The sequence below is a fragment of the Ammospiza nelsoni genome, chromosome 1 (assembly GCF_027579445.1).
Source record: "Ammospiza nelsoni isolate bAmmNel1 chromosome 1, bAmmNel1.pri, whole genome shotgun sequence".
Lineage (NCBI taxonomy): Eukaryota > Metazoa > Chordata > Aves > Passeriformes > Passerellidae > Ammospiza > Ammospiza nelsoni.
The window spans coordinates 152,369,105-152,396,484 of record NC_080633.1 but is presented as its reverse complement, the minus strand read 5'-3'; the positions used below and the strand labels follow the sequence as shown (position 1 = coordinate 152,396,484).

General features: G+C 45.5%; 1 protein-coding gene across 1 annotated transcript in view; it reads right to left on the bottom strand.

Moving 5' to 3' along the window:
- The window catches only part of ADGRB1 (adhesion G protein-coupled receptor B1), a 208,388-nt gene that overhangs the window by 31,922 nt on the left and 149,086 nt on the right, over positions 1-27,380 (bottom strand). The window contains 4 exon segments of the mRNA XM_059471546.1: positions 8,813-8,898; positions 12,481-12,547; positions 19,819-19,888; positions 24,708-24,858. Of these exon segments, the coding sequence (XP_059327529.1) occupies positions 8,813-8,898; positions 12,481-12,547; positions 19,819-19,888; positions 24,708-24,858 (374 nt within the window).

The window sequence follows — 27,380 nt, the reverse complement described above, 5'->3', positions numbered from 1 at the left end:
CATGTGAATCCTAAGCATTTAGGAGGAATGATGATGATAAGGGTCATGAGGAACCCCCTGACCTTGGCTCTTGGTGTGGGTGCCTGGAAAAACCCCACTGTGCCAGGGTTATAGTCTTGGGCCAGTCTCTCCCCACTGGTCAGATCCTGAGAGAGAGGTCCTAAGATCATAGAGTTCAACCCTTGCTATGGGCAGGACATACCATTCATAGGATGAGGAAGAGACCTAAGATCATTTAGTTTCAACCCCTTGCTATGGGCAGAATACCTTCACTAGACCAGATGCTCAGAGCTCTACCAGCCTGGCCTTGACACTTTCAGGGATGGGCATCAACTTCCATCCATCCATGCATCCATCCATTCATCCATCCATCCATCCATCCATCCATCCATCCATCCATCCATCCATCCATCCATCCCTCCCTCAGCACTCCCTGCTATCTGCAGTGGATTCCCTCGTTCACAGCCAGCACCAAAAAAAGCCAAGCCCCTGAGACACGTTTTCCATCTCAGATAAAATAATTTTCACAGGTAGGAAAGACAAATTAATTACAAGGCAACATTTCACTGGCTGAGGATGCCATACAGGCAGCAATAAATGGGAGGAAATGTGGGAACCGAGATCTTCCAATGGCAAAACCTGCCCAAAATCTTCTTCAGCACAGCCTAAAGGGAAGGATTTATTTAACCCACACCTGTCAAGTCCAGCTAACCCCTAACAAGTCACAGACATCCAAAGATTTCCATTTATCATTCCCCAGGTCAAGAAATCACACAATTTCCAGTACTTATTTTTCCACTTCTGCCACTCTTCTGTGCCATCAGTTCCCTCTGTTTTCCCTCTTTTACACATCCCCTTCTCCGACCACAGATCTCTCCACAGATATTTCCAAAATCCAAGAAAAACAGTCTAAAGGATCTATTTCTCACTCCATGCTATCTCAGAAATAAACCTCTGGAATCTGTGGGAAGGAAGCTGAGGAGGGCATGAGCAACCCCAGCAGGAACAAGGCAGGAACACCCTTGATGTGCTCTGAACTAAAAAATTATGGCTCATTGCAGGTCAGGGAGGAGCCAGGAATCCTCATGGCATTAAATCCACATTTAAAGACTCCAAAACTGAATGACAAAGCTGCTGCAAGGTCTGGGAGGAGAGAGCCTAGCAGAAGGGTGGCAGTGGCATGAAGAATAATCAGAGTTTTGCCTTTTTGGCAACCTCATTTACAAGAAATTTGGAGGAGGAAAACCAGGAACAGTTCAGCTGAAGGGGGAAGTGGGTCACAAGGGGAAATTAGTGAACTTGTTTGTGTATTCCTCAGTGCTCTCTTTGCAAGGATAAGAGCATGGGACACTTGAGGACAAATAACAAAATTGATACTGGACATTGTCATCTGAGGTACCCAATCTGTTGGGAAACAAAACAGAAAAAAAAATCCTCTTACAAGAGCCCTCCAATTTCTGTCAATCCACTTAAATTAGAGAAGCAGGAATGAATAGGAGATCTGGCTTTCACATCCCTTTTTTCTCCTGATTTGGAGATGAATCAGAATTTGTGATTTATCGCAGACCAGTGTCAGACACTATTGGAGAAGGACTTGAGACTGTTTAACTTTTAAAATTAATTTACTATGAACAGAAAGCCTCTCTTATTTAAGAGTCTAATTTATTAATAGTAAACCTACTGCTGGTTTAACATTGCTCTGCAGTTACAGGAATCCAAAAAGCAGAGCGAGCTGCTCATTCCAGACTTGTGATACACATGTCTGGACTGATTCCATCTCACCATCTCAGCTGGGCACTGCTGCAAAAGGTGAGTAAACAACCTTAGCAGTGAAAAATAAATCAAATTTTGTTCAGTTCTTCGTTTCACCAAGAAAACCACAGAACCATAAAACGGTTTGGGTTAGAAGAGGCCTTAAAGAACATCTCATTCCAACCCCCTGCCATGAGCAGGGACACCTTCCAGGTGCTCTTGATCTGATTTTCTTTTATCTTTTTACATTTTGATATCTGACAATAGGCTGCCTCTTTTAGTTTAGATTAATTAAAGGTAGGAATTTTCAAACTGCAAATGATCTGAGACTGTTTCCCTCACACGTTTTGCATGTACTAATTTAGACATCAAAACCAAAGTGTAGCATCACTTGGATGTGATACAGATAATAAAATTTCCAAAAGGGAAGGAAGAAAGACAAACCTTCCCTCATCACTCTTCCTCCAACCTTAACCTTTGTGAAAAAAGCCAACCACATAAATAGCAATTTCTCCGGCAGAACAAAGCTCTGGAATTATTTTTTTCTTTTTTTTTAAGTTAACTCCAGCGTCATCTAAGAAGAGATTTAACAGCATTTGACTTTTGTAACTCAGAGCTATGAAACACTTTAAGATTTTGAGAATTAATTCCAAGTGCTTTCAGGGGTCCAAAAGAGGCAGTCAACACTTATCAAATCAGACCTGCAGGCCTACGAGGTATTAAACTTAACTTCAGCATTTCATAAGAGGAGAAAAAAACCCACTTAGAAGTGATTCACCAACTCACACTTAAACCACACTCAGTGCTCTGCAGCCTCTGGAGGAAAACACTCAAGCAGGTGCTCAAGTGGCTGACAAAGCTGGATTTTGGAGTCCCTGTCTACCACCAGAATTACTGGGAATCAGTACAGTTTGAAGTCTGGAACTCCAAGAATGCAGCATTAAACAAATTAAACATGGCTTGCAACAAATGCAGAGTCCCTTTGTCTTCCATGGGCTGGTCACATGCTTAAATCTTAAATCTAGGCATGTCAAAAAAAGCACTTTTCAGGATCCAGCCCATCAGCTCCAGGGGTGTAGCAGGAGCCCTGCTCTACTCATGGCCCACAGAATGAGGCTGGGGAGAGCTGGGGGATGTCAGGGAGGTGGGCAGGGACATGGGGAGAGAAAACAAACATGGGCTGGTGAGTGCAGGGAAATGGAAGAGGGAAATAAAAAAAGGAACTGAAAAGCGAAAATCAAAATGAAAAGTAAAAAAAAAAACAAGGAAAAAAAAAAAGAAAGTGGTAAGAAAGAAAGAAAGAAAGAAAAGAAGTTGAAATTAGAGGAACTAACATGGCGTTACTGGTGGCTGTGGCCGAAACTTCAGCAGAAGAAACTACTCCACACTTGGAACATTTGAGCGTCATGCCGTAAAGGGGCACTGCCATCTGACTGCAATTAAAACCAAAAGACTGAAACAAAACAAAACACTTCGCTCATGAGCACAAACGTCGAAAGGAAAGGGAAAGAGAAGCCAAAAAAGAAAGGAAGGAGAGAAGGGAGCCAACCAACCATACCCAGTTCAGGAAGAGAAATGAAAGACAGGCAGAAATTAAAACTCTCTCATCTGTACCACTCCAGATACGGGGAACGGGGGGAAATGGACAACTCAGATTTGTTGGTGCTGCTGGAGAGGGTGGAACTGTGTTGGTGAAAGTCTTGCCAGATTCAGGGTGTCTCTTTGGCACCCAGGGAAGAGAAACCAGTACTGCTCTCCCAGTCTCCATCTCCTTCTTTTTGTTTGTTTTTTTGGGGTTTTTTTTTGGAGAAATTACTCTTTTCCCTCCTGGCCTTTTTGCTCCAAAACAAAAAAGGTGGCAGGGTTGTGCAGTAGAAGGCAAGAAGTAGGGCTGTGGGGGCTGTGCCTGCTTATCTGCTGTCCTAAAGCAATGCAAGGGATAAATCACTTCTTTTCTCTGACTGGGAGTTGGTGAGACCAGGACAGAGGCCACTCTTTGATTTTTGGTCAGAGGCCACTTTTTGGTTTTTTGGTTCCCTTCCTGAGGCAGGATGGAACTCTTTTATGCCCTGAAGTTAATCCTGAGCTTGGATGTTTCCTTAGCCCCCTAACCTGCCCTGAAAGGAATCCAACTGGCTGATTGCTTCTGAGACATCCCCTGTTCTGGAGCCAAAAACATCTTTGGGATGAACCCTGAGAATTATTCCCACCTGCTGCTCCCACTTTTTTTTTTTTTTTTTTTTTGGATGGGACCAACCACTGAGGGCTGCTGGTATGAGGGGATCTGCTACAGCACAAAAACCTTTGGGTTTTTTAGCAGCTGATGTGTGGGAACCACCCCCCATTCAGCTCCTCTTGAGGAGCCCAGAAGCCACATTAACTTGGCACTGGCCCCGCTTCTTCCCAGAATTTACTGGTTGTGTGCTCTCCCTGGCCTGCACAGATCCACATCCACGTCAGATCTGGCTTGGAAAACGGGAAGGAGTCTGCAAAACATCCCCCAGCCCTTCCTGCTGTGTCTGGCATCAGAGAAGACACGAAATCACTGCCAGAGGACAGCACAGGGTCTGTCATCCCCGGGTGTGTGATGAGGACGCTGCTGAGGGAGGTTTGCCCCAACCAGGAGGGGTTTTACAGCCCTGCCCTGCCTGGGAGAGAGATCAGGGGGCTCCACAGAGCATTTCTTAGCTTTGGTGGCTCTCTGTTCAGTCTCACTGCAAAAAAGACATCCTGATGAGCACCAACACAGCAGCAGCAGTGGGCCCAGTGGCCCCCTTTCAAGTGGCTATTGATTGGTCTTTTCATTAATTACACTGACATAAATCATCATTCCCATCCAGAATAATGACTAAGGCATCCCACAGAAGCTTTCAGACACAGAGGAAATTAGCTCCTGTGTCCACAGATAAATATCTTCCAGGAAGGATGGTGTAAATCCTGTGAGGAAAATGGCTGAACCAAAGATAAAGTGGGTCTGGAGAGGCATTAGGTGCAAGACCCTTAAAAAATAAAAAGAAAATACAACAGCTTATCCCCAAATCTATAAGCCACAAAGAACAGATAAGCAGAGAGACAGAGAGAGGCAGAGATAGGCAGCAAAAAGAAAAAAAAAGTAGATTGACTTGAGGAATTTGATGGGAAACTGTACCAGAAAAAACATGAATGACATTGAATCACAGAGAACTGGCCAGAAGACCACTGTAAACACACAATTGTAGCTGCTGTTGGGTGTGTTTATGCAGAAAGTTGCAAGCAGTGGGCACTGATGTGGGCACATTTATCTCCAAATTCCTTCTGGTTGGGGGCATGAGGTTGCTAATATATTGAATTTCCGTAGCAGGTTTAGATTGGCGCCTGTGCATGTGAAAGGGAAGCTAATTAAATAATCACAGTGAATAATGCCTTCATTTAATTTAGCTTTTTCTGCTTCCTAAACATCCACAAACAGCTCATGGGCTCATCTGGTGTGTTCACTGGAGCCTGGACTTTGCTACCTTTTTATTGAGCAGTGCTTTCCACCATCCATAGCCCAAAGAGCAGGAGCTCCAACAGGAACCATTCCCAGAGGAAGGGCAATCCCAATCCCTTCCTGTCTCAGTGGATTTATCACCTTTCCCCTCTGTGTTTCTGACAACTGAGCTCTGTTCCACCCCATCAGGACACCTGCACAGAGATTATTTCACACAAGGTTTTGGGGCAAACTCTTCTTGGGCGGTTTCTGTGATCAACAGAGGCAAAAGAAAAGGTCCTCTAAGGGGGGGGACAAGGCTCCTGTCTCTCCTCAGGAGTGGCAGAGGAAGCCCAGAGAGATTAAACCCAGCTAAAATTAGCCCTGGTGAATATCCCTGATGGTCTCAATCCTCCTCCCTGCCTGTGTGAGCACACAAATGTGGAATAAATGATGGCTGAATACATTTGAAACTCATTTTAAAGGCTCCTGACATTAAAACATTCATTTTTTTGGTAGTAATCCCTTCAAGAGAGCTCAAACACTGGTGGTGGAGTTGGCCAACAGTAGACTGTTCTCTGGGATGGTTTTCTCCATTTCCAGACAGGTTTTGGCTTTTCTCCATCTCTCCAGGTATTCACACCCCCTTTCTCTACAGCCTGGTTTTGTGATCCACCTATAAAATCACTGCCACTAGAAAATCTGCATTTTCTGACAGATGTGACAACAATAATCACAGCTATTTCCACTGCTAAGTACAGGACAGAATTCTTGTGTCTCAGGTGTTATTTCATGAGAACTGTTGGTGCTGATGAATTTGTGACAACCAATCTGTGCTGGGCATGCTGGGCTCCTCTTAACACCCAACAGATCTTTTTTTCCCTATTTTTAGGTTTGGTTTATTTTCCCACCCTTTTTAAAATTTGTTTTTGCAACACTGAACCATACTTCTTGCCTCTGCTAAAGGAAACACAACGTTTCTTTAGACCATCTCCTCAGGTCCAAACATCTCCAAGGCCATTACTCAATTCTGATTTTCTTCAGATCTACCTTCCAACACGGTTCCCAAGCCCAGGCCAGAAGCAGAGAACTAAAGGGAAAGGGGCACCAGGGCTCACAAAAGTGCTCCCACACTCTCAGCAGGGGCACTTGGGGAGGGAGAACAAAACCATTGAGCACAGATAAGGCTTAAAAGTGCTGCACACACACACACGGACACAAAAGAAGAGGGGGAAAAAGAGAAAAGAAAGAAAAAAACAAAGAACATCAGAAAAAATGACTTTTTTGGTTTTGTTTTTTTTTGTTTGTTTTGTTGCCTCGCAGGTTTTGTTTTTAAAGCCCAACTCTGAGTGTGATCAATAACCAGCTGCTGTGTATTAAATAAGGTCACTCTGTGCAGTTTGGATTAGAGAGGGAGGGACTGAGAGGCCGCAACTTGCTGCTTTGCTAATCCAATAAACCATTTATTGCAGTGCTGACTTTCAAGTGCAATTACCCTGCTCCAGACCCTGCCTTGCAGCCTGGGTGTTTGGTGTTTTTGAGTTCTCTCTTTGTCAAGAAGGCATCATCCAGAATGAAGCACTTGCTTGCTAGCAGCTGCTCCAAGCAATGCACCAAGGTCACTTCTTCACTTATTTTTCCACCCAGTAGCAGCTGGTACCTCTGATCACCCAAATCTCCTCTTGTTTTACGGCCATGGCACTGCTCAGGCACTGAAATTCCCCTTTGCTGCACCCAGGAATCCCGAGGCTTGGTTGTGTCAACACTGCTGATAAACCATGAGCCTAAACAGGTCCCTGTGGTTTTCCCAAAATCCTTAAGGTTGGAAAAGACCTCCAAGATCGAGTCCAACCTTTGACTAAACTCCTCCATGGTCACTAAATTCTATCACAAAGTTCCAGGTCCACTTGTTTCAGGAGGATTTCCAGGGATAGTGACTCCACCACTTCCCCAGGGAGCCTGTTCCGAAGCCTGGTCATCCTTTCAGGGATTAAATTTTTCCAAATATCCAACCTGGACCTTCCCTGGTGCAGCTTGAGGCCATTTCTCTTGTCCTGTCACTTGTTACCTGGGAGTAGATTCCAGCCCTCACCTCACCACAACATTCCCTATTTCAGGGAGCTGTGATGAGGTCTCACCTGAGCTTCCTTTTCTCCAGGCTGAGCCTCCTCAGCTGCTCCTGGTGCTCCAGACCCTTCCCCAGCTCTGTTCCCTTCCCTGGACATGCTCCAGCCCCTCAGGGTCTTTCCTGGAGTGAGGGGCTCAAAACTGAACACAGGATTTGAGGTGCTGGATAAGAATTTGCCTCTACCCTTGGTTTTGCCTCCACCGCTCAATTAAAAAACACTTTTACCTCAACTACTCCATAGAGCAGTGTCAGGAATATTGAACTTCATCCATATTATCTACCCCTGCCCTCTGAGGCTCAGTGGAGCTCCTTTCTCCCTCCACTTTGACAGACAGGATATATCCATGGATCCTGCACTTTCTCCACCAGCCTCCAAAGGTTTCAAACTCTGCCTCCACGCAGAGGAACCACAACAGCTTTTGCTCTCCTCATTCCTTTGTGAACAATTTCTTCCTTCCAGAACACAGCTGTTACCCACAGTGACAAATCAAATTCCTGCAATGGACAATTGGGAGCAGACATCCTTGACTTTCCCAGCAGAGCTTCTCTGACTGCCACAAAAAGCCAAAAGGGCAGGGGAAAGGAACACACATCCGAGCTGGGCATCTGAGGAGACTCAGAGTGTCAGCCTGCCATTTCTGAACCTTGCTCAGGGATTAAATCAGAGCAGACTGCAGGTTTGCTCCTGGAAATGGAGAGGAGAGGGGCTCTCATCCTGCTGGGGGTGTTGGCAGTGGCAAAATAGCCACTGCCAAAAGTTTGGGAGTAACCCAAGAGAGAGCCCTGCCCGGGAACTGCTGCCCTGGGCAAAGCCCTGGGAGACACCAGGGAGGGAGACTCCACATAGGGAGAAATGTGGAGTCAACTCTTGGATTTATACTCCAAAGGAAAACAGGTAGCACAAACCCTCTGGATTCAGGAATGGAGGCTGTGGAGAAGATAAAGAACCTCAAGAGGCAGCAGAGGTTCCTAACTTACCTCTCCATCTGCTGCTCTGCTTTCTGCCAAACCTCCAGAACCCATTTCCTTCCACCACACACCACTGCTGTACCTCAGACACCTACCAGCCCTCAGACACAACCCCTCGGTCCCCCAGCTCTTGCCATGTGCCCACCCAGCAGTGCTGGGTCTCTCTCTGCTGTCTCCAGGAGTTACTGACAAGAGCCACTTTGCTCTACCTCATTTCTGGGAGGATGTGCCAGCCTTGGCTGAAGCCATTTCAACAAAGAGATGAACTTTTATCCTTCCTCCACAGCGACACAAGGCTGCTTCTTTTTTGTGTCCTGCTGCACTGAATGACAGTGCAAAGATATTAAATCAAGTATGTTTTTTTCTTTCATTTTGTTTAAATCTGGTTTTGCCTTTTTTTTTTTTGTTTGCATCCCCAATCTCTTTTTTCACCCCTTGTCTGGTTATTGATCACAACCTTGGGTATTTTTGGTTTTTATTTTCACTCTTTACTTAGATGTATTGATAAGGCATACCCTGCCCGTTCCTTCAGTTTCTTATCTGTTATTCCATCTTTGGATACAAGTTTGTTAAAAACCAGAATGCCAATAACCATGTTCACCTGTCAAAAGAGAAACAACACACAAGTTTTGTTCTCAAGCGGGTCAGGTCAAGCTCGGTAACACAGAAGGGTTTCTCCCAAAGCCAGGTCACACCTCTGCAGGCCACCACGCCTCGTGTCCCCTGTTGTCCCCCCGTCCCACCTCCCCTGGCCGTGCATCAGTGAGCTCAGGACAGCAGAATGCAGCTGGCAGCAGGTCAGGGAGGCTGGAGAATCATTAAAATTGGAAAAAAACCCCTAGATCATCAAGTCCAACCCTCAACCAGGTCTCCATGAAGCAGGAGAAATTGGGAATTTCTCAGATTGATGCAGGGCTGCTTGAACCCCAACACTGCCTGAGGTCCAGCAAGCCAAACTCCAAGCACAACAACAATTTTTTGGGCTAATCCAAATAGAGAATGGCCAGTACAGAGAAGAGCAGTGGGCTGACACTGGCTGCTTCCCAAACCACCTTCTGGAGTCAGAAGCAGCATTAAGAGAATGCAGACAATGTGTCACAGATCTTTTCAGTGAAACACCACTGCTGTTCTCAAATTAAGAGGTGGAGGGCTGCTGGGGCAAGTAGAGACATTATCTGCTCTGGTGGGGTGTCTTGGGAGATACTGCAGATGGCACAGCACAGAGAATTCCCCAAAAAATCAGTGATACAATTCCATGCAGTCCATTTTCCTCAGGGTGAGAGCAGGGTGTATCAGCATCCACCAGAAACAAAAATCCACAGTGGAACACAGGCTGGTCAGAGCTGAGATCCTGCAGAGTGACCCCAAACTCCTCCCTGTGCCTTTCCAGCTGCATCCACTGCTGCCAGCTGCATCTGCTGTACAAACCCCATCCCCAACACGTTAGTGACACACCTGCCCCACCCCTGCATGGAGGAGGTCATGATGGTGGAAAAGGAGACATTCTCCTGCCTTTGCTGTCAGTGGAACGGCTGCTGGTGGCAGAAACATGTGGTCAGTGCTGTTTTGCATGTGGAGCTTGCAGGGAAATGTTTTAAGGCCAAATTCAGAGATAAATTCATGTGACTTTGCGTGTTTGTGATTTTAAGAAATCCAAAGAGTCACCTGACCCAAAAGCAGGAACCAAACCTCTGCCTAATTTCCTAAATCACCCTCAAAACAATGATCAATCTTTCTGCTGGTTTCACCAGATGACTGATATGGAGCCCACAGCTACGAATTCACAGAAAATCTCAGAAATTGCAGTTAATTTTTTGTGTGCATCAGCTGCTGGGTCAGTGGACAGCTGAGACCATTTCTAGAGTTCACCATGGTATCGATTCAGAGAAACAACACTGGCAAGTCAGGCACAGGGCCACAGCCAAGGATCAGCAGGAAATCAAAGCCTGGTTATGAGCATGAAAAGAGAGGGTGAACACTTTGAAATCACTGATCCTTCACTGTGGAGGATCCAAAAAGGTTTTTCCTTGAGGTGCAGCCAGGCAGGAGGAAAGGTGGGGTGGAAATGTGGCTGGATCTATCCTAGGGGTGGCCAAAGTCTGCATCCTCACTCCTAAGGAGCAGGGGAGACAACAAAGAGCAGTTCTGCACTGGTTTTAATTAATCAATCAATTAATCAATCCAGTACATTGATCACCACGATCAATCCCTGCTCTGATCCTGGCTCCACTTCTTTCCTAAGTCAGGGATACCACATGGATATTCTTCCAATAACATGCAGAGTAGCTTTACTTCTTTATCTTTGAGACAACTTCCAAAAGCAAAGCCTCAAGTCTGAAATTGCTGGAGATAACCATGACCTGACCACTGCTGACCCTGTCCTCACTTCATTCCATGAGCCTCCCCCTGCCTTCAGCCTGCACACAACCCACCAGGCTGCTCCACATCAGCTGGGCAGGCAAAACTGTTTACAACAGCTCTGTGTTTAAGGCAGATCAGGATTTTTAAGAATAAAGGTCAAATCTTTATCCTTCAAAGCTGCAGCTGTTCAGTGTCAGTGGCCTGACTGTGAGTTATGAACATTGCTGAAGCTGCAGGCCAGCCACCTTCAGAGCTTTATCAACTCTTTGAGCTCATCTGTTTGCAGGTTCCCATTTATAAAAAGGCTTTCCATGCTTCTCCTTCTCCTTCCCCAAGCTCTTTGGTGGCTCTACCAGGGCAATATCCATTTGTCACTTTGGCCAGGAATGAGTCAGGGACTCTAAATGGAGGCGTGTGGCCTCTCTCTTGGTGCTGATCAGGGCCAGACACCCCCAGAGATGATTCACCACCAAATATCAGCTGCAGGAACCACCATTTGCATGTGCTGATCCCTCTGTGAGGACATCTCATTTCCTCTGCTTGGTGGTGAGGCAAATCTGAGCTGCCAAATGGAAGCAGGCTCCTGTGTTTTCCTCTCACTTTAAAAGAGGAAAAAGGGAAAGATCACCTCCCTTGTTGTTGGCACAACAAAAGCAACGTGCTTTGAGGCAGCAGAGCGACTCTGGGCACTACCAAAGCTTCCTCCCTCTGAATCTCTGGGTCACAACCCCACATGAAAGACCTCAGCTCATACCAGTTTTGATTTCTCGCAGAGGAGGGGCCACTGCTGGCTGTTCTCTTTGTCACCCCGATGAAACAATGGCACCGAGGTGGTTTGATGTGCAGTGACAGCGCTGAGAACAGAGGCAGCCCAAGCTTTTGTGGAGTTATTCTCCTGTAAGCTCCTGCTGCTGCTGCTGCGGGGCATTTCATCCCCCAGACACTGCACGGAACAAAAGCCTGAACTGAAAAAGGAATTGGGAGTGTCAACAATCCCATTCCTGTGGGGCTCTTCCAGAGCCTCAGAGGGCATAAAGCTCCTCCACTGGATAAAACATGGGCTGGAGAGAAACTGCAGAAAGATGTGGGGGCTCAAACGTGGCTTTAAACCCATCAGGAATTGCTGCAGGAAGGGTTTCCTGGAGCTGCAGCAGTTCTCAGATTCTTTCAGCCCTGAGGTTTCTCATGGGCAGTGAGGCCTCAGCAGCAGGGAAGGAACATCACCTTCAGTGACACCTTAAACTCAAATTATAACTGGCCAAGGTTGGTGTTGGGGCTGTGCTGGACAGAAGAATGAACTCCCCATGCAGGAGCTGGAGTTTAGGAATTCCCATTTTAACCCTGCCATCTCTTTGAATTCAAAGCAAACATGACATTTTTAGGGTCAGAAGGGATCCCCACAGCACTGATTTGAAGATTTTAACTTCAATTTCAAACAAGGAAATCTGCTGACATGCACTGGCTTGGGATGGACCAGGAATAAAAGCTGGGTGTGAGGGCACAGCCTGGTGTGAAAACCATCAGGAACAGCATTTTCTGAAGGAGACAATGTCAGAGTTTTCCACCATCATCCTGCATTTCCATCCAGACACACAAAACCAAGGTAAAGCATTAATCAGATGTTAGGGGCTGAGAGCTGAGACACATTACATGTCAGAATCAACCCCGTCCCAAATTGTTGGCTTTGTTTGTTATTCCTGAAGGAGAAGTTCTTTGAAATACAAGTGGAAATAAAGAGGGGCATTCTTGGGTTGAAAGAACAAGGAAATTGCTATAAGATGGAGAGGAGAAAAAAAGAAATCTTTCAGACAAGCTTAAATACCAAAACGACAGCAGCCGCCGGTCCCACGAAGGCATAGAGGAGTCCTCCCTCTAATGACAGCCAGCAGCTGGAAAATGAAGAGAGAAGAGAAAGTGACCCAGTGGCAAATGTCCCCAACAGGCACATGTTGGCTTCTTCCCTCTGCCTGCCAGAGTTCAGCCTAGGAGGTGACACCCCACAGCAAAAAAATAAAAAAAATAAAAATTCTCAGACTTTAAATCAAACAAATTTTGCTTCCCATCTCTCCTGAACTTGCATAAAGGCTCCTCTGCCTGGGGAGCTGCCTGCAGGATGACATTTGGCAGGGGAATTCATGCAAAATGAAGGAGAGTGCTCTGTTTCAGACCAGGTCCTGGAAGCAGCTGCAGCATTTGGCTGGCAAGATGATGCTGCTCTTGTCCTACTTACATGGGAGAAAGAGTGGAAAGAGTGGAAATTTTCCTCTGCTCATTTGCTGATCCCTGTGTCTTCCAGGGGTGCAGGACATTTCTTCCCTCCCTTTGAGATTGCCTCCATGGGGAAATTCAACAACATAGCAGCAAGGTGGGAATTCACAGCATTCCCTGAGTGGAATTTCTTATGGAATAAGCTGAATTTGGGGTGTGTGGTGCCTCTTCTGGAAACCAGCTCGTTCCTTCTCTCTCACACCACATAACCTGAGAAGGACATCTCCCTTCTGCACCGAGCAGATGTGGAATTTGGGCTCCAGAACTTCCTGGTGCCCTCTCAAACTGAGGGAGCTTTCATTTGAGACCTCCTGGTTGAGGTCGTGGACGTGTCCAAGGCCAGGTTGGATGGGGCTTGGAGCAACCTGGGATAGTGGAAGGTGTCCCTGCCAGGGCAGGGAGTTGGAATGAGATGATCTTGAAGGTCCCTTCCAACCCAAACCACTCTCTGAGTTCCTGTTTTTCATGTTTGACTGTGAAGTCAGGAAGGAAAAGCTTTTCCCCCTTTCACTTGTGACATCTCCATCCTTGGAGACATTCAAAAAAGCCACCTGGGCACAGCCCTGGGTGACATCCAAGTGACCCTGTTTGAGCAGGTGCTTGGACAAAAAAAACCCCTTAGGCTCTGTGACAGTCATGAACATCCACAGCAGCACTGGAGCTGAAATTCCTTTTTTTTTTTTTTTTCAGGGAATCCAGCAATTCAGGGCATGGACACACAAATTAAGTGCTCCAGGACAGGAGAGGATGGGAATTTAGAGTGTGTCAGCAGCCCCTGGGAAAGTCTGCATGCTTTAACAGGGCAGAACCCTGGAGAAAATGTGTGATGGAGTAATCCTGTTTCAGCAGGAAACGAGCGTGCACTCAGCACAGGAGAAGAGCAGGAAACCACAATGGAGAGGGAACTTTCTCCAAGCTCTTAACTCAGCTCATCCTGCAGTAATTCACTTGCCCTGCCCTCAGCAAGATGCTTTCATCCTGCATCAGGAGCAAACTGATGCTCCCAGGGGGAAAAAAAACAAAAAGTCTTCCTGGAAACATTTCAGCTTTGTTGATCAGCCTCTTTTTTTTTTTTTTTTAATTAAATCTCAGTTGCAAAAAAAATGTTAAATTTTTTTCACCCCAAAACAAGGAACGTTTCTGAAAAGGCAGCCCCAAAAAAATGGAAGTATTTCAAGCTGAGAATTAAAAGTAGGATATTCTGGTTTTCTCCAAGGTCTGAATTTTGTTTATGTCTAAATTAAACCAGTAATGTGCTAATTTAATCAATTCTGATTCCTTCCTGATAGCAAGTTGCTCTGTCACAAGCTGTCTGAGCAACTTTAATAATAAAATGAATAATCAGCTGAGGAGGGAGGGAGTAAAAATGAAGCTCTGGAGCTCTGTAATGACTGAAGGTCTCCCAAAATGCAAGAGGAGGGCTCCCAAATCCCAGTCCTTGTCCAAACCTTTTCATCCAATGCTCTATCCTGATTTTTGATATTTTTTCTCAGTGTCTCTTCCAACTGGTGGCTCAGATGAAGAAATCTGACAGCCCTGCACTGCAATTAGTGATGAGGACTTGGTGCACAGAGGGTTCTCATCCCTGCAGGGTCCCTGGCAGCCCCTGCACCCCCAGGAGCACCAGGAATTGTCTAGGTGAGCTCACACATCACCAAGCACCAGCCCTGATCCCTCCTGCCCTCCCTGCCGCAGCACTTCTCCAAAGCATTTCTGAGGCTGTCAGAGGTGCTGGCTGCCAGCAAGGGAGAGGAAAGGGTGAGGGGATATCTGAGAGACAGAACTGACAGCAAAGCCCAGCCTGGTGGAGATGCTTTCAGCCCTGTGCCCACGAGGCACAGAAATATTTGCATTTTGCTAAGAGGTTCCCTTGTACTTTCCAAGGGATCTCTTCAGTGATTTTTAAAATAAAATTATCACTGGAAGGGAGGAAGTGAGTGGTTTAACAATTCCTAAGCAGTGTTTCCTTGACTGACAGCAGCTCTTGTGTTCAGCACAAAAAAAAACAAAACCCTTTTTTTTGGAAACCATCTGATCTTTTTGTGACTCTGTCACAGCACAGATGGAGGTGGTGGCTTTTGTCCTGGTCCTGGGAAGGGCTGGCTTCCACTGAGCCCTTTTTTACACTGTCCAGGCACAGCTCTCACCTCAATCCTGTGTAAAATGAGCCAGCACCAACAGAACATTTTGTAAAACTGAGATTGCAGTCAGGAATCAGGGCTGGCCCACCAGTGCTTATCCAGAGCTTAACCCAGGAGCTGCTGAGATACCTGTGGGTCACAAAAGCCCTGATGCAGTGACACTCCAGGACTCTGAGACATTTGCTGTGCTCTCAGCAAACTTCTGATGAGCTCTCTGGTGGGGAAGGATGCGAGCTCCCAGCACCAGTGGCACAACCTCAATTATTCACTTCAAGCTTTAGGAGGTTGTTTGTGAAGATTTAGAGGTCCAGAGGCAGTCCCTGGAGCACCAGCTAAAAGCAGAGTTATTATTCAGACACTCAGCCTAATCTAAGGAGGTGATCAGTGGCAGTCCTTTAGACCTCTGGTACCCCTCAGACTTTGTCTGAGACTGGAAGTGCAGCCTCCACCCTGCCCCAGCATGCTCCAAACAACAGCAAAATATCCTTTCAAATGCAGTTCAGACAAGAGAAAGGAAAAATCCCCTTGTTGGAGTGTCCTGAGTAATAAAGGCTGAGTGAATGGCTGCTGGGAATCACCGCTCACAGAACAACAGCAAATCCAAATTCTGCAGCACATATTCAATTTTTAATCTGAACCTCTCTGTCCCTCCTCAGCTCATGACTCAGGGCAGGCTGGCCAGCTATATGGTAAATATTAAACATATAAACTCCCTAAATTTACCACTGAGGCTCTGATCTCTCTGCATTAAGTTTGGAGACACAGCCAAGCCTTTGATGGGGCAATTCTTGGTGGGACAGACCCCTGTCGTGAAGCTCAGTTGTGTTTTCATTGTTAGAGAAAAGCTTCATCCCATGTACAATTAAAAATAAGGACTAAACAGGGTGAAATCCTGCTGAAGACTCTGATGGAGTTTGTTCCAGTGTGGTTGGGCCACCTTTGGCACATCCTGAAGATCCAGCCTCAAGACACATCACACATTTCACACCATGCCCCTTCCACCACCTTTGCCCTGAGAATCTTTAATACCAAGATTAATTCTGCAAGGCCTTCAACACTTGCAGCTGTCCCCAAAATGCCCTCATGACCATGTCCTGTAGCTGAATGTCAGGGATTTTTTACCACTGTGAATGGGATGAGAAAAAAAAAGCTGCTGTTGAGTGTTAAATTCTATGTTCACTTAAATATCAGAGCCCTGCTTTGACTTCGTGTCCACCTCCACCACAGGAGCTCATGCACTGCTCTTGGGATCAAAAATTGTAGGGTTGAAGATGCTTTAAAAGGCTCTGTGTGGTTTTTAAAAGTCCCTTGTGGTTTATCTTGTCAGCTCTTGTCCCCTCCTTCCAGGGGGAATGTGCTGTGATTAAAACTTTTGCTTCCTTCTGCAAGATGGAAATATTGGGCCTTGAAAGTCTGCAGTGCCCACCTGAAATGACCCATGAGTGCCCAGTGAAGGCAAAACTGGGCTGAAAGGACAAGATCATCTCATTCCAACCCCCTGCCATGGGCAGGGACACCTTCCACTGTCCCAGGATGCTCCAAACCCCATCCAACCTGGTCTAGGACACTTCCAGGGATGGAACAGCCACAGCTTCTCTGGGCACTCTGTGCCAGGGCCTCATCACCCTCACAGGGAAGAATTCCTTCCCAATATCCAAGCTAAACCTCAAGTTTTGGAGTTCAGCTCTGAAATTGCTGCTGTGCAGTGCTGCCTTTGCTCTGGACGAGAGGTAAAACCAAGGGCCTCCCCACACAGAGCTTTTAAACCTTTCTGAGCAGGAAAAGAGGCCTAAGTGTGAATGCACTCCAGTCTGTCTGGACACCCTGCCCAGCAGGGCCCACAGCAATATTTGTTCCATGTTTTAAAATGCACAAAAGTGTAAATGTAAATCTCTCATTACAGAGATGCTCCATATTATTCAGCATCAGGGCTCATGAAGCCACCACTCAGTGCAAGTGAGCTCTGTTTAACTCTGGCTCTTGGGAAAGCCAATTCCAGCAGGAATTCAGAGAACTATGGAATGGTTTCTGTTGGAAGAGACCTCAAAAATCATCTTGTCCAATGCCCCTGTCATGGGCAGGGACACCTTCCACTATCTCAGGTTGATCCAAGCCCTATCCAAGATGGCTTTGCACACTTCCAGGGATGGAGCAGCCACAGCTTCTCTGGGCAACCTGTGCCAGGGCCTCACCACCCTCACAGGAAGAATTTCTTCCCAATATCCAATCTAAATCTATCCTCCTTCAACTAAAAGCCTTTATTCCTTGTCCTATCACTACAAACCCTTGGACAAAGTCCCTCTCCAGCCTCCTTGTATGTCTTTTAGGAACTGGAAGGTACCAAAGTGTGAAATTGCAACAGGATGGCAGCACTGGGGATGTCTGATGGGATCATTGAGCTTGAGAGGAACTGTTGCTCTTCTCATGACTTTGGTGGGACTCACCAGCTCTACCCCACATTGGGAAATATGGAAAGGAGGCAAAAGAAGGGACCACAGAACCATGGAATATCCCAGAAAAGGCACACAAGGATCACTGAAACCAAACTCATCAAACTGGATTTTCTGGTCTGTGAAGGCCCCACCAAAACCAGATGTTTCTGGTGAAAAACATCCTGATAGCAGTGCTGGGAGCACAGGATCCCCTTCCATCCCTGGCTGGATATCCACCCCTTGAATGCAAGGAGTAACAGAGCCTTTAGGGCTGAAAGGAGCCAAAGCATTGGCAGCCAAAGGAGGAGAGCTGGAGTGACCAGGCAGCCCCTGGGAACTCTGGAGAGTCAGCCCAGCCTCTTGGCCACCTCACCCTGTGCCAAATGGAGAGCAATGCAGGAGCTCAGCAGGTTTTGTCACATGTTGACACCCTCCTGGCTGCAGTCTGTGGGGTGGAGATGCTGGCACAGTGGTCCAGGGCAGAAAACAGGGAGAGCTTTCCTGCATGTTCCTCCTTTCCTGCCCAGGCACTTTTGTGTGGTCAACGTTGGCCAAAAAACTCTTTAACATTTTTGACAGAGCCACAAAGCTTGCTGCACCAATTCCCACCAGCCCATCAACAGAAAAAGAGAAGCAGAAATATCCAGGACCTCCCTCCCATCTCCCTGAGGCTTGTTCATTATGAATTATTCTCATGGATGTGCCCTGGAGCAAAGTGCCAGAGGGCTGACCCACGGAAAATCCAAAGGGAATTAATTTGAGATCTTGGTGATGTTTCTGCAAACCAGGCTGTGTTTTGTCCTCTCCTGAGCCAGACAACAACCACTGGGTCCCTCTCCACCAGGACACACTGAAGGTGGGACAGCCAATGCATCCTGATGCTGGCACAGACTTCAGGAATTCTGTCTGTGGATTTACACTCGAGAAATCCACAATCCTGAGCCCTCTGCTGTCGTAGACATCTTTTATGAAAAATCCTTTCCTTAGGATTTTTCCTCCTGAGAAGCTGAGAGGCTCAGGAACAAAATGTAAACAATGATTATTTGCTGCTGTGGAATGCAACAGGTGCATCTGTGATTGGCCCATGTTGGATGTTTGTAATTAATGGCCAATCACAGTCAGCTGGCTCAGACAGAGAGCCGAGCCACAAACCTTTGTTATCATTCTTTCCTATTCTATTCTTAGCTAGCCTTCTGATGAAACCTTTTCTTCTATTCTTTTAGTATAGTTTTAATGTAATATATATCATAAAATAATAAATCAAGCCTTCTGAAACATGGAGTCAGATCCTCGTCTCTTCCCTCAGCCTGAGACCCCTGCGAACACTGTCACACTCTGCCATACAAGAATTCAGCTTGCAAAGCAAACAGAAAACGCTGCTGTGCTGCTTTAATTCTCCCCTGCAATTAAAAATGCAAACCCTGGACCATTTGGCCGTGGGTGTGCAGGATGTGGTGGGAATTGAGGGAGAGCAGGAGGTTCCACATGACATTTCCTCAGTGGGACGAGCGGAGCTGCATCTGCTGCCGGCCACATCAACAGCTCCAGTCCCAAACATTGCCCATGTGGGCTGCAAACCCCTGCCCAGGAAGGCTCTGGAAAATTATGGGATGTAGTAGGGAAGAGCTTGACTTATTGCTACATAAAATATTATCCTTGAACTGTCACTATGGGTGAAATTTCTGAGGTTTTACACAACAGAGGGAAAAAATATTTTCTCTTTTTTCCTTTTTCATTTAAAGTCGTATTAACACTCAGCTCTGAGTGATGCATTTTTTACCTCTTCCATTATTTCTTTTCTGTTTACCTTCCCCCATTATGAGCACATAAAAGCTTCCTAAAGACAAAATCTGTGGAATTTGGAAAAGAGGCAAACACAGAATGCTGTCGAAACCTTGGTTTGCTTAAGTCAGGCTTATTCTGCTGCTTTTAACTTAGCTGAGCAATTTTGAAAATGTGGAGATAATCAAGCACAAAAACATATTAAAAAAAAACCAAACTGGTTTTAATTTTTAAACGTCCTAAACTTTAAATATTCCACATTCATCCCCTTAAAAAATACAATAAAAAGCTCTAAGTAAAAGGTATTTAGATCAAAGTGATGTCACAAATACAACAGTTAAACCTAATTAGTCCCTATGAACTTGTTTTTAAAGGAACTCACAATCCAGCTTGGTCAGACGATGGATTGAGGAGGCAGGGATGGAGGAATTGTCCTGCACATGGAAATTTAGCTCCCAGCCTGCCTCCTGAAGTGACTGGGTTTTGACAAAAAGGATGGAGGATAAAACAAGGGGAAAATAGGAATCCTTTACTCACTAGTTCACAGTGCCGTATCCCTTGGCTTTAGTAAATCCCACAGAAATGGCAACCACCAAGGCAGGGAGCCCTATGGAAATGAAACAGGAGGAAATTGGTCATTTCATCACATATGCAGCCCTTCTCCCACTCAAGATTCACCATTTTTCCCAGAATTATTCCAGCATCATCCATTTCAGCCTGGGACAGAGACTGAGGTCAGGACTCTCAGAACTAAAAGCAAGAACTTTAATTACTCCTGTTATTTAAATAAATACCATGAGGTGCAGTCAGCTCCTGCCCTGCTGTGGTCTCAAAAGTTGTGGGGGGTCTTTTAGCAGATTCAGATGCATAAAATTTATTCTTAGGTTCTTTATGGTGTCTCTGAAGTTGGAATATTCAGCCACAACCCAGCTCTAAGAACCCAAAGATTAAGAGTTTTGTTTGCACTCAGTGTAGGATGAACAACCCAGGTTCAAACCTGCCCCAAATGTGACAGAAAAGGAAACTAAACCTGAGTTTCCCTATCCCAAACAGGTTCCCCAAGATCTGTAATGAAGCAGACTCCTCTGAACAACAATGAGAAAGGGTTTCAGGTTCTTCCAGGTTCTATAAGGTTTAAAGCTCAGCTCTCCCCTTTCCCTAAAGAAATGTCTGGAGATCAGCTCGTAACATCAGGTTCTTCAGCTCTGGAGGTCTCCATGTGGCTTTTTATAGCCCTCCACTTTGTGGCAGGAGGATTTAAACTGTCTCAACACTAAAGATGGGAAAATCCCATTAGGAATCAGCAGGATCTGTGGCCAGCTGGGATTAGTGCCCCTTGACAAGGCCCTAATTCGTGAGCTGCAGAGGGCACGGCAGGTGACTGCAGGAGATCCAAGGAATGTGCAGGCACAGCTCCCAGACATCATTGCTCTGGGAAGGGGGGTCCCTCAGCAACACAAATCATCCCAAGGCTGATTAATAGTGAAGCTCTGCAGCAGCTGGGAGCCACAGGGCCAAGCTGGCTGGAATATGGAGCATTTGAGGGTTATCCTGCAGGGAAGGGCTTCTCTGCCCATGTGAGATTTCCAAGCATGGGTCACATTTCATCAACCCAAACTCAACATGCAGTGGGTTTAAAAAGCATCTCTTTTAATATTCATTCCTTTCCTCTTTCCTTTCCTCTTTCCTCTTTCCTCTTTCCTCTTTCCTCTTTCCTCTTTCCTCTTTCCTCTTTCCTCTTTCCTCTTTCCTCTTTCCTCTTTCCCTTCCCTTCCCTTCCCTTCCCTTCCCTTCCCTTCCCTTCCTTTCCCTTCCCTTCCCTCCTTTTCCTTTTCCTTTTCCTTTTCCTTTTCCTTTTTCCTTTTCCTTTTCCTTTTCCTTTTCCTTTTCCTTTTCCTTTTCCTTTTCCTTTTCCTTTTTTATTCTTTTCCTTTTCCTTTTTTTCTTTTTCATTTTTTCCTCCTCCTTCCCTTTCCCCTTCCCCGTCCCTTTCCCCTCCCTTTTCCCTTTCTTATCTTTCCTTTTTTCTTTCCTTTTTCCTTTCCTTTCCTTTCCTTTCCTTTCCTTTCCTTTCCTTTCCTTTCCTTTCCTTTCCTTTCCTTTCCTTTCCTTTCCTTTCCTTTCCTTTCCTTTCCTTTCCTTTCCTTTCCTTTCCTTTCCTTTCCTTTCCTTTCCTTTCCTTTCCTTTCCTTTCCTTTCCTTTCCTTTCCTTTCCTTTCCTTTCTTTTTCTCATTTCATCCCTCATTGACTCTTGCTCAGCTTCCTTCACACCTCATCTGGATCAATCCTGGCTGCTGCATTCCCTAGGGTGCCATCCATACAGCATCCCATGGGAAGAAACCACATGGGAGGGGACATTTTCAGGAGTACAGCTTGGTGCAAGAGACCCCGGGAAAGAGGAAATTTGGCAAAGACTCCGCCAAAAATAGCAACTTGTTCTTCACAAAGTGCTTCTCTCCAACGTGGTAATTATGAAGAAATCCAGAGTGGGGCTGTGAACTTGGCAGCTCCAGGGACTGGCTCATTCCAAGGCTGGGTGAAAGCCTCAGTTTGGGCTGGGAATGGGTCTGGACAAGGAGCAGCTGCTATAGGTGGCAGCTATGTCGTGGTAGTTTAGCCAAAGAGAATCATAATGAGAGGTGCAGCCCTGGGAGAGCTGTCTATGCAAAGTTAGATGGGATTAGATTAAAAAAAATCCCCACCAAAAAAATCAGATTTTAATCTATTTTTTTAGATTTTATTAAATTAGATTAGATTTAGATTTTTAGAAAGACATTTATTCCTAACTGGTCTGTTCCATATACCTGGTGTGGTGCAGGCAGCACCAGCAAGGCTTTGGGGGCTTTCTGCACAAAGGGAATTTAACATTCACAATTCCAAGTAAACCCATTCAAAACCTCTTTCAAAGAATTTTGTACTTCCAGGTCACAGGAGAATCAGGCCATGTGTTAATCATGTTCCACTAGAGAAGATGTTTGCTAATAATTCCCAAGAGCCATTCTTGTTATAAACAGCTGAAGACCCACTCAGAGGCTGAGCTATGGCAGCATTAAAAATCCAGCTGTGGAAACTATACCAGGGTCATAAAAATCCTGACAAAAAATATTTCTTCTTTATTGGGGCTAAATATGATGACTGAGCTGTTCCCAGGGAACAATTTATCTGTCTATTCTAAAGCAGAGAATATCCTGAATTGGAAGAATCCACAAGGATCATCAAGTCCAGCTCCTGACCCTGCACAGGATCACCCAAAGAGTCACATCATGAACTTGAGAGCATTGTCCAAGCATGGACAAAAATCATTAATAATAATTATTACTAATAATAACTTAAACATTGAATTGCAAAGTTGCACATCCAAGAGGAGACCAAAGAAATATAAAACAATCCTCCCTGCTGCTGAAATTCTCTGCAGCTTCAATGAGCTACAGCTGAGAGCAGCTGAGAACTTGGCAAAGACGTCTCCAACAACGGCTTAGAGAAATGCAAATGTGCAAAGAGGGGAAAGGGGGGAGAACCAGCCCATGACAAAGTGAATTGTGCTAATTATTTCAGATTATGCTCTTTAAAACATATTTTCGGCTTCTTTCCTCTTACAAGTGCCATTAATCCCAGCTCTACAGCTGAAGTCTAGCAGGATGCTAAATATCCAAAATTCCCTTGCCGCCTTAATAGGCAAGAGTGTTCTTCATTTCTTGTCCTAACCTACTCCAAATGGTTATTATGCATCATTTATCAGCAGTGCATCCTAGCTCAGAGCTGACTACATTTTACTAGCCATGGAAATTATGCTTCTACACATGTAGGGAGATTTTTATTTTTTTTTAATCTGTACAGACTACAAATGTGAATGCTGCTCATCCAAAATTGCCTTGGCTAACATGCCCATCTGTCCCAGCTTTTACAAATCAGGGGGGTGAAAAATCCCTTTTTATTACCTAGGAAAGCTATTAGTCTGTTACATATGATATCCCTGATGTTGCTGGAGTCACCAAGGAGGTATAAACATATGCATGAGCACACCCAGGCTCCTGCAGCCTGTCCTCTGCAGGTATTGTGGTTCTGCTCCTGCTAACATGCAAACCCTGGATTTTAATAACACAATTTATTCTCTATTGTAAGCAAAAGCTTAGGAGGGAAAACGTAAAGGGATGAAGGCACGGCAACGAGGACGGCTCTTGATGTGCCAGAATAAATCACATCAGGGTGCTCAGTAAGCACCAGAAATCTCTTGCCTGGGGTGAATTGTGAGACTTCAGTAGTAAAATGAGGCATTAATAGAGCTCAGCCACACTCCTTTCTTTCCTTTGCCTCCTCACTTCTCAGCAACTTTTTGTGCTGCTGCTCCTTTCAAACACAGCCTTGTTATCATTTTGAAAGCCCAGGTTTATGGGTTTGTATTTATTTTCTACTACAGAATGCATCATTTAAGGCTAATAAATTAAACATACGGCAGAGGCAGAGGAAGAAAAATTAGTTACAAGCATCTGCAGCAGTCTCGCAGTTTATTTGTCTCCGAAAGGCGCTGCTGCCATGGAGACAGGATTTCAGAGTTTGCTTCCCTCCAGGTTGCTCTGCAGAATCTTAGAACCATAAAATCACTGAGGTTGAAAAGGCCTCGAGGATCATCAAGTCCAACCAGGTCTAACACTAAACTATGACCCTAAATGTCACTACTTCATGGGTTTTTGAGCGCTTCCAGGGATGGTGATTCCACCACTTCCTTGGGCAGCCTGTTCCAATGCTTGGCCATCCTTTCAGTGATGAAATTTTCCCTAATATCCCATTTAAACATCACCTGGTGCAATTGGAGCTGCTACCTCTTGCTCTATAGTTTTACCTAGGAACAGAGCCTGGCCTCTCTGGCAGCACCCTCCTGTGAGGGAGCTGTGGAGAGTGAGAAGGTCCCTTCCGATCCTCCTTTTCTCCAGGCTGAGCCTCCACAGCTCTCTCAACCACTTCTGGTGCTCCAGACCCTTCCCCAGCTCCACTGCCATCTCTGGACATTTTCTAGCACCTCAATGACTTTCTTGTAGAGAGGAGACCAAAATTGGAGGTTTGTCCTCAGCAGTGCCCAGCACAGAGGGACAATCCCTGCCCTGGGCCAGGATTCACAGGGCTGGTATCATGTACCAACAGAACACACCCAACACGGAGGGAGACAGAGAGAGAAAAGTAGAAATCAAGAAACAGACCCAACCCCAGAAGAAACCACTCTTGGAGCACCCTCTAAACCTGAACTCAACTCCTCTATTTTTGGGTGCGCGGGGCAGGAGGCTCAACTTATGGATATATACTTTTAAGCATTTCAGCCCTTCTTGAAACCTCTGCAAGGGTTCCAAGCACTCTCTTTCAAGCCTCCTGAGGAGCACCAGCTCCTCCTGCAGCCTGGCCCTTCTCTGCTCCACAGCCCCCAGATCCTCACCCCATCCGAGACACAAGAAGCGCTTGCGGATGATGCGGTTCCGTAACCGGCCCGTCACGGCCATGTAGGACTGCCAGGCCTCGGTCAGCACCCAGCAGAAAGAGGAGAGGAAGAAGAAGTGCAAGAAAGCCGCCACCAGCGTGCAGATCACCTGCAGAGAGGAGGAAAGGAGGACACGTGAGAGGAGAGGCAGGCAGAGAGAGCAGCAGGGAGCAGAGAGGAAGGAGAGGGGAGATGATTCCAAACCGGGCTCTGGAAGGAAAAGTCATGGAGATCAGGACATGGAAATACTGTTTTAGAGGGGGCAGGCTTCTCCAAAAGCTTTGACTTAGCAAAGATCAAAGCCTTAAATTTAAATACTACATGGAAATCATTTGCTCTTATGCATGAGCTTTAGGGTAAAGCCACAGTTAACACTTTAGAAGAATTGTGGAATTACAGAATTGTTAGAGTGGGGAGGGACCTTAAAGATCATTTAATTACAACCTCCCCAAAACAGGCAGGGACATCTTCCACTAGAAGTCTGAGCACACATCCCATCCTGGTGCTTTCTTGGCTTCAGCAGGATATATTTAATTTCCAAAACATCCAAACTATTGCCATTATCTGTACAAGGCAGGGGGGACAGAGTAGTTAGTAAACAGTGCACTAATCTCAGCTCAAAAGGTTTGCAAAGCACCCCATCCCTGGCAGCCCAGCCATGGAAATGAAATCTGAGGAAGGTAATTTGGATGGTGCCCCTGCCAGAACAACAGGGCTGAGTGAAAGAGTTAAGCTGTGAGAGCTGGGTGAAACCACAGCTGCCAGGGGCTGGGAAAGCACTGCAAACATGAGGGCAGAGTTGTCCAAGAGCACATAACTACCAGCAGACAGGAGACAAAAAAAAAAAAAAAAAAGACAAAAAAAAAAAAAAAAAGAAAGCAACTCCCCCCTAGATTAGAAAGAATTTCATAATGGTGAGCTCTACTACTTGGTGGGGAAATCTCACAGGGGAAATGCAGGCAGCTTAAGCCATTTAAAATTAAACTGGGGAAAGAACTGGCAAATGCATTATGAAGAACAATCCCAGAGTGCCAGGGAGATGGACTGGAAAGCTGACAAGCTCGTCTTTGTTTTAACTCAGCAAGGCCAAATCTTTCAATGGTGCAAATTGGTGCCGCTCTGTTTCACTCAGCCAGTTTTCCCCCCATCTGGGAGCTGAAAACTGTGAATCAATGTACTCGAGAAGAAAGTGATGGGAAGAAACTCCAGTGGCTCCTGAGGAGAAGGGAGAGCAAATAGATTTTAAAAGCGACTATGGATGGAAAAAATATATGGCTTCAGGCATTTGGGGGAGGTTTATAATCAAGAATTTCTTTGCTTTGAGTTAAATGGGGAAACATGGACTTGGTTTTATGGTCAATGAACCTTTCTCTTTTTCCTCTTTTTTCAACCACCAGCATCTTTCAAGCCACAGCTCTCATGCACAGAGTGGCTTTTATCATGATTTTATCGGATTGCTCTCGATTCATCCACTGGCACCACCCGACGTTATCAGAGGCTGTGAACAAAAGCAAGACCGTGTGTTCTCTGAGATAGGAACTGTGGTTTTTTTGTTCTAGATTTGCATTTGACACCAAATCCCTCCATATTCTGTTTAAAAGTGCATTCAGGATGTCAGTTCAGCACAAATAACACAGCTCAATATGATAATGTCCAGTAATTTTCACATTTTACAAGAATCCTAAAAAAAGGTGGTTCCTATCCATAAGCTCACAAACCCTATATGAAACAGCAACAAACAGAGGATGCTTTCTGGAATGGATTTCAAGAGATTGCTATTTTATAACCCTTTTTTTTCTTTTGACTGATATCAGGTACTACAACACTGCTCACATTGCCTTTTTGATTTTGTTTCAAATCAACACAGCTTTTCCTTGTAAAGGGAAGAGAAAAGCATTGCTATACAATTTTATACAATTTTACACAGAGATACATTTGGGTTTGGTTTTTTTTTTTTGTTTTTTGTTTTTTGTTTTTTTCTCAAATGAGTAGCTTTGACAAAAAGTGAAGAAGAGAGGAGGGGAAGACAAAAGAAATATGCACATCTCAGCTGGATCAGGATGAACTCATCGCCTCAAATGAACTTGGCCAACTGATAGGCAGGCAAATATTTGCTTCTGCAAGCTCTGCTGCAGGTTTTCCCTTGCTTGTAGGGAAAACCAAACATCCCCATGAAGGGCTAAGCACAGGGATATTATGTCCCAAGATCCAGCAGAGCCTGTCAGTCTGTCAAGGCCATTAGCCCTTGTTTTCCTTTAAGAGGAGAAATCTGCTCCCTTCCAGCACAAGCCTTGGAGACATGGCCACTTCCTGCAGCATCCCTTCCCTTTGTATCCCCAGATTGCTGACTGTAATTTTTTTTTTTTTAGCCTTTTCCCAGGCCTTTCATCTTCAAAAAGCTTAGCAAATCCAGGCATGGAATCTCGCCTTTGAGGTTACACGGATGGAAATCCAGGGAGAATTTGACATTTCCAGGGAAGCCGATACCGCAGAAACCTCCCGGGAAAGCCGCAATTATAAATCACCAACATTTTAAGGCGCTCTATTATCGATAATTGAATGTGAATAAAATCTTAATTTACACTCCTTCGTCTCTCCTCTGTATAGTTTTCTCTCTCTGTTGCCTGCCAG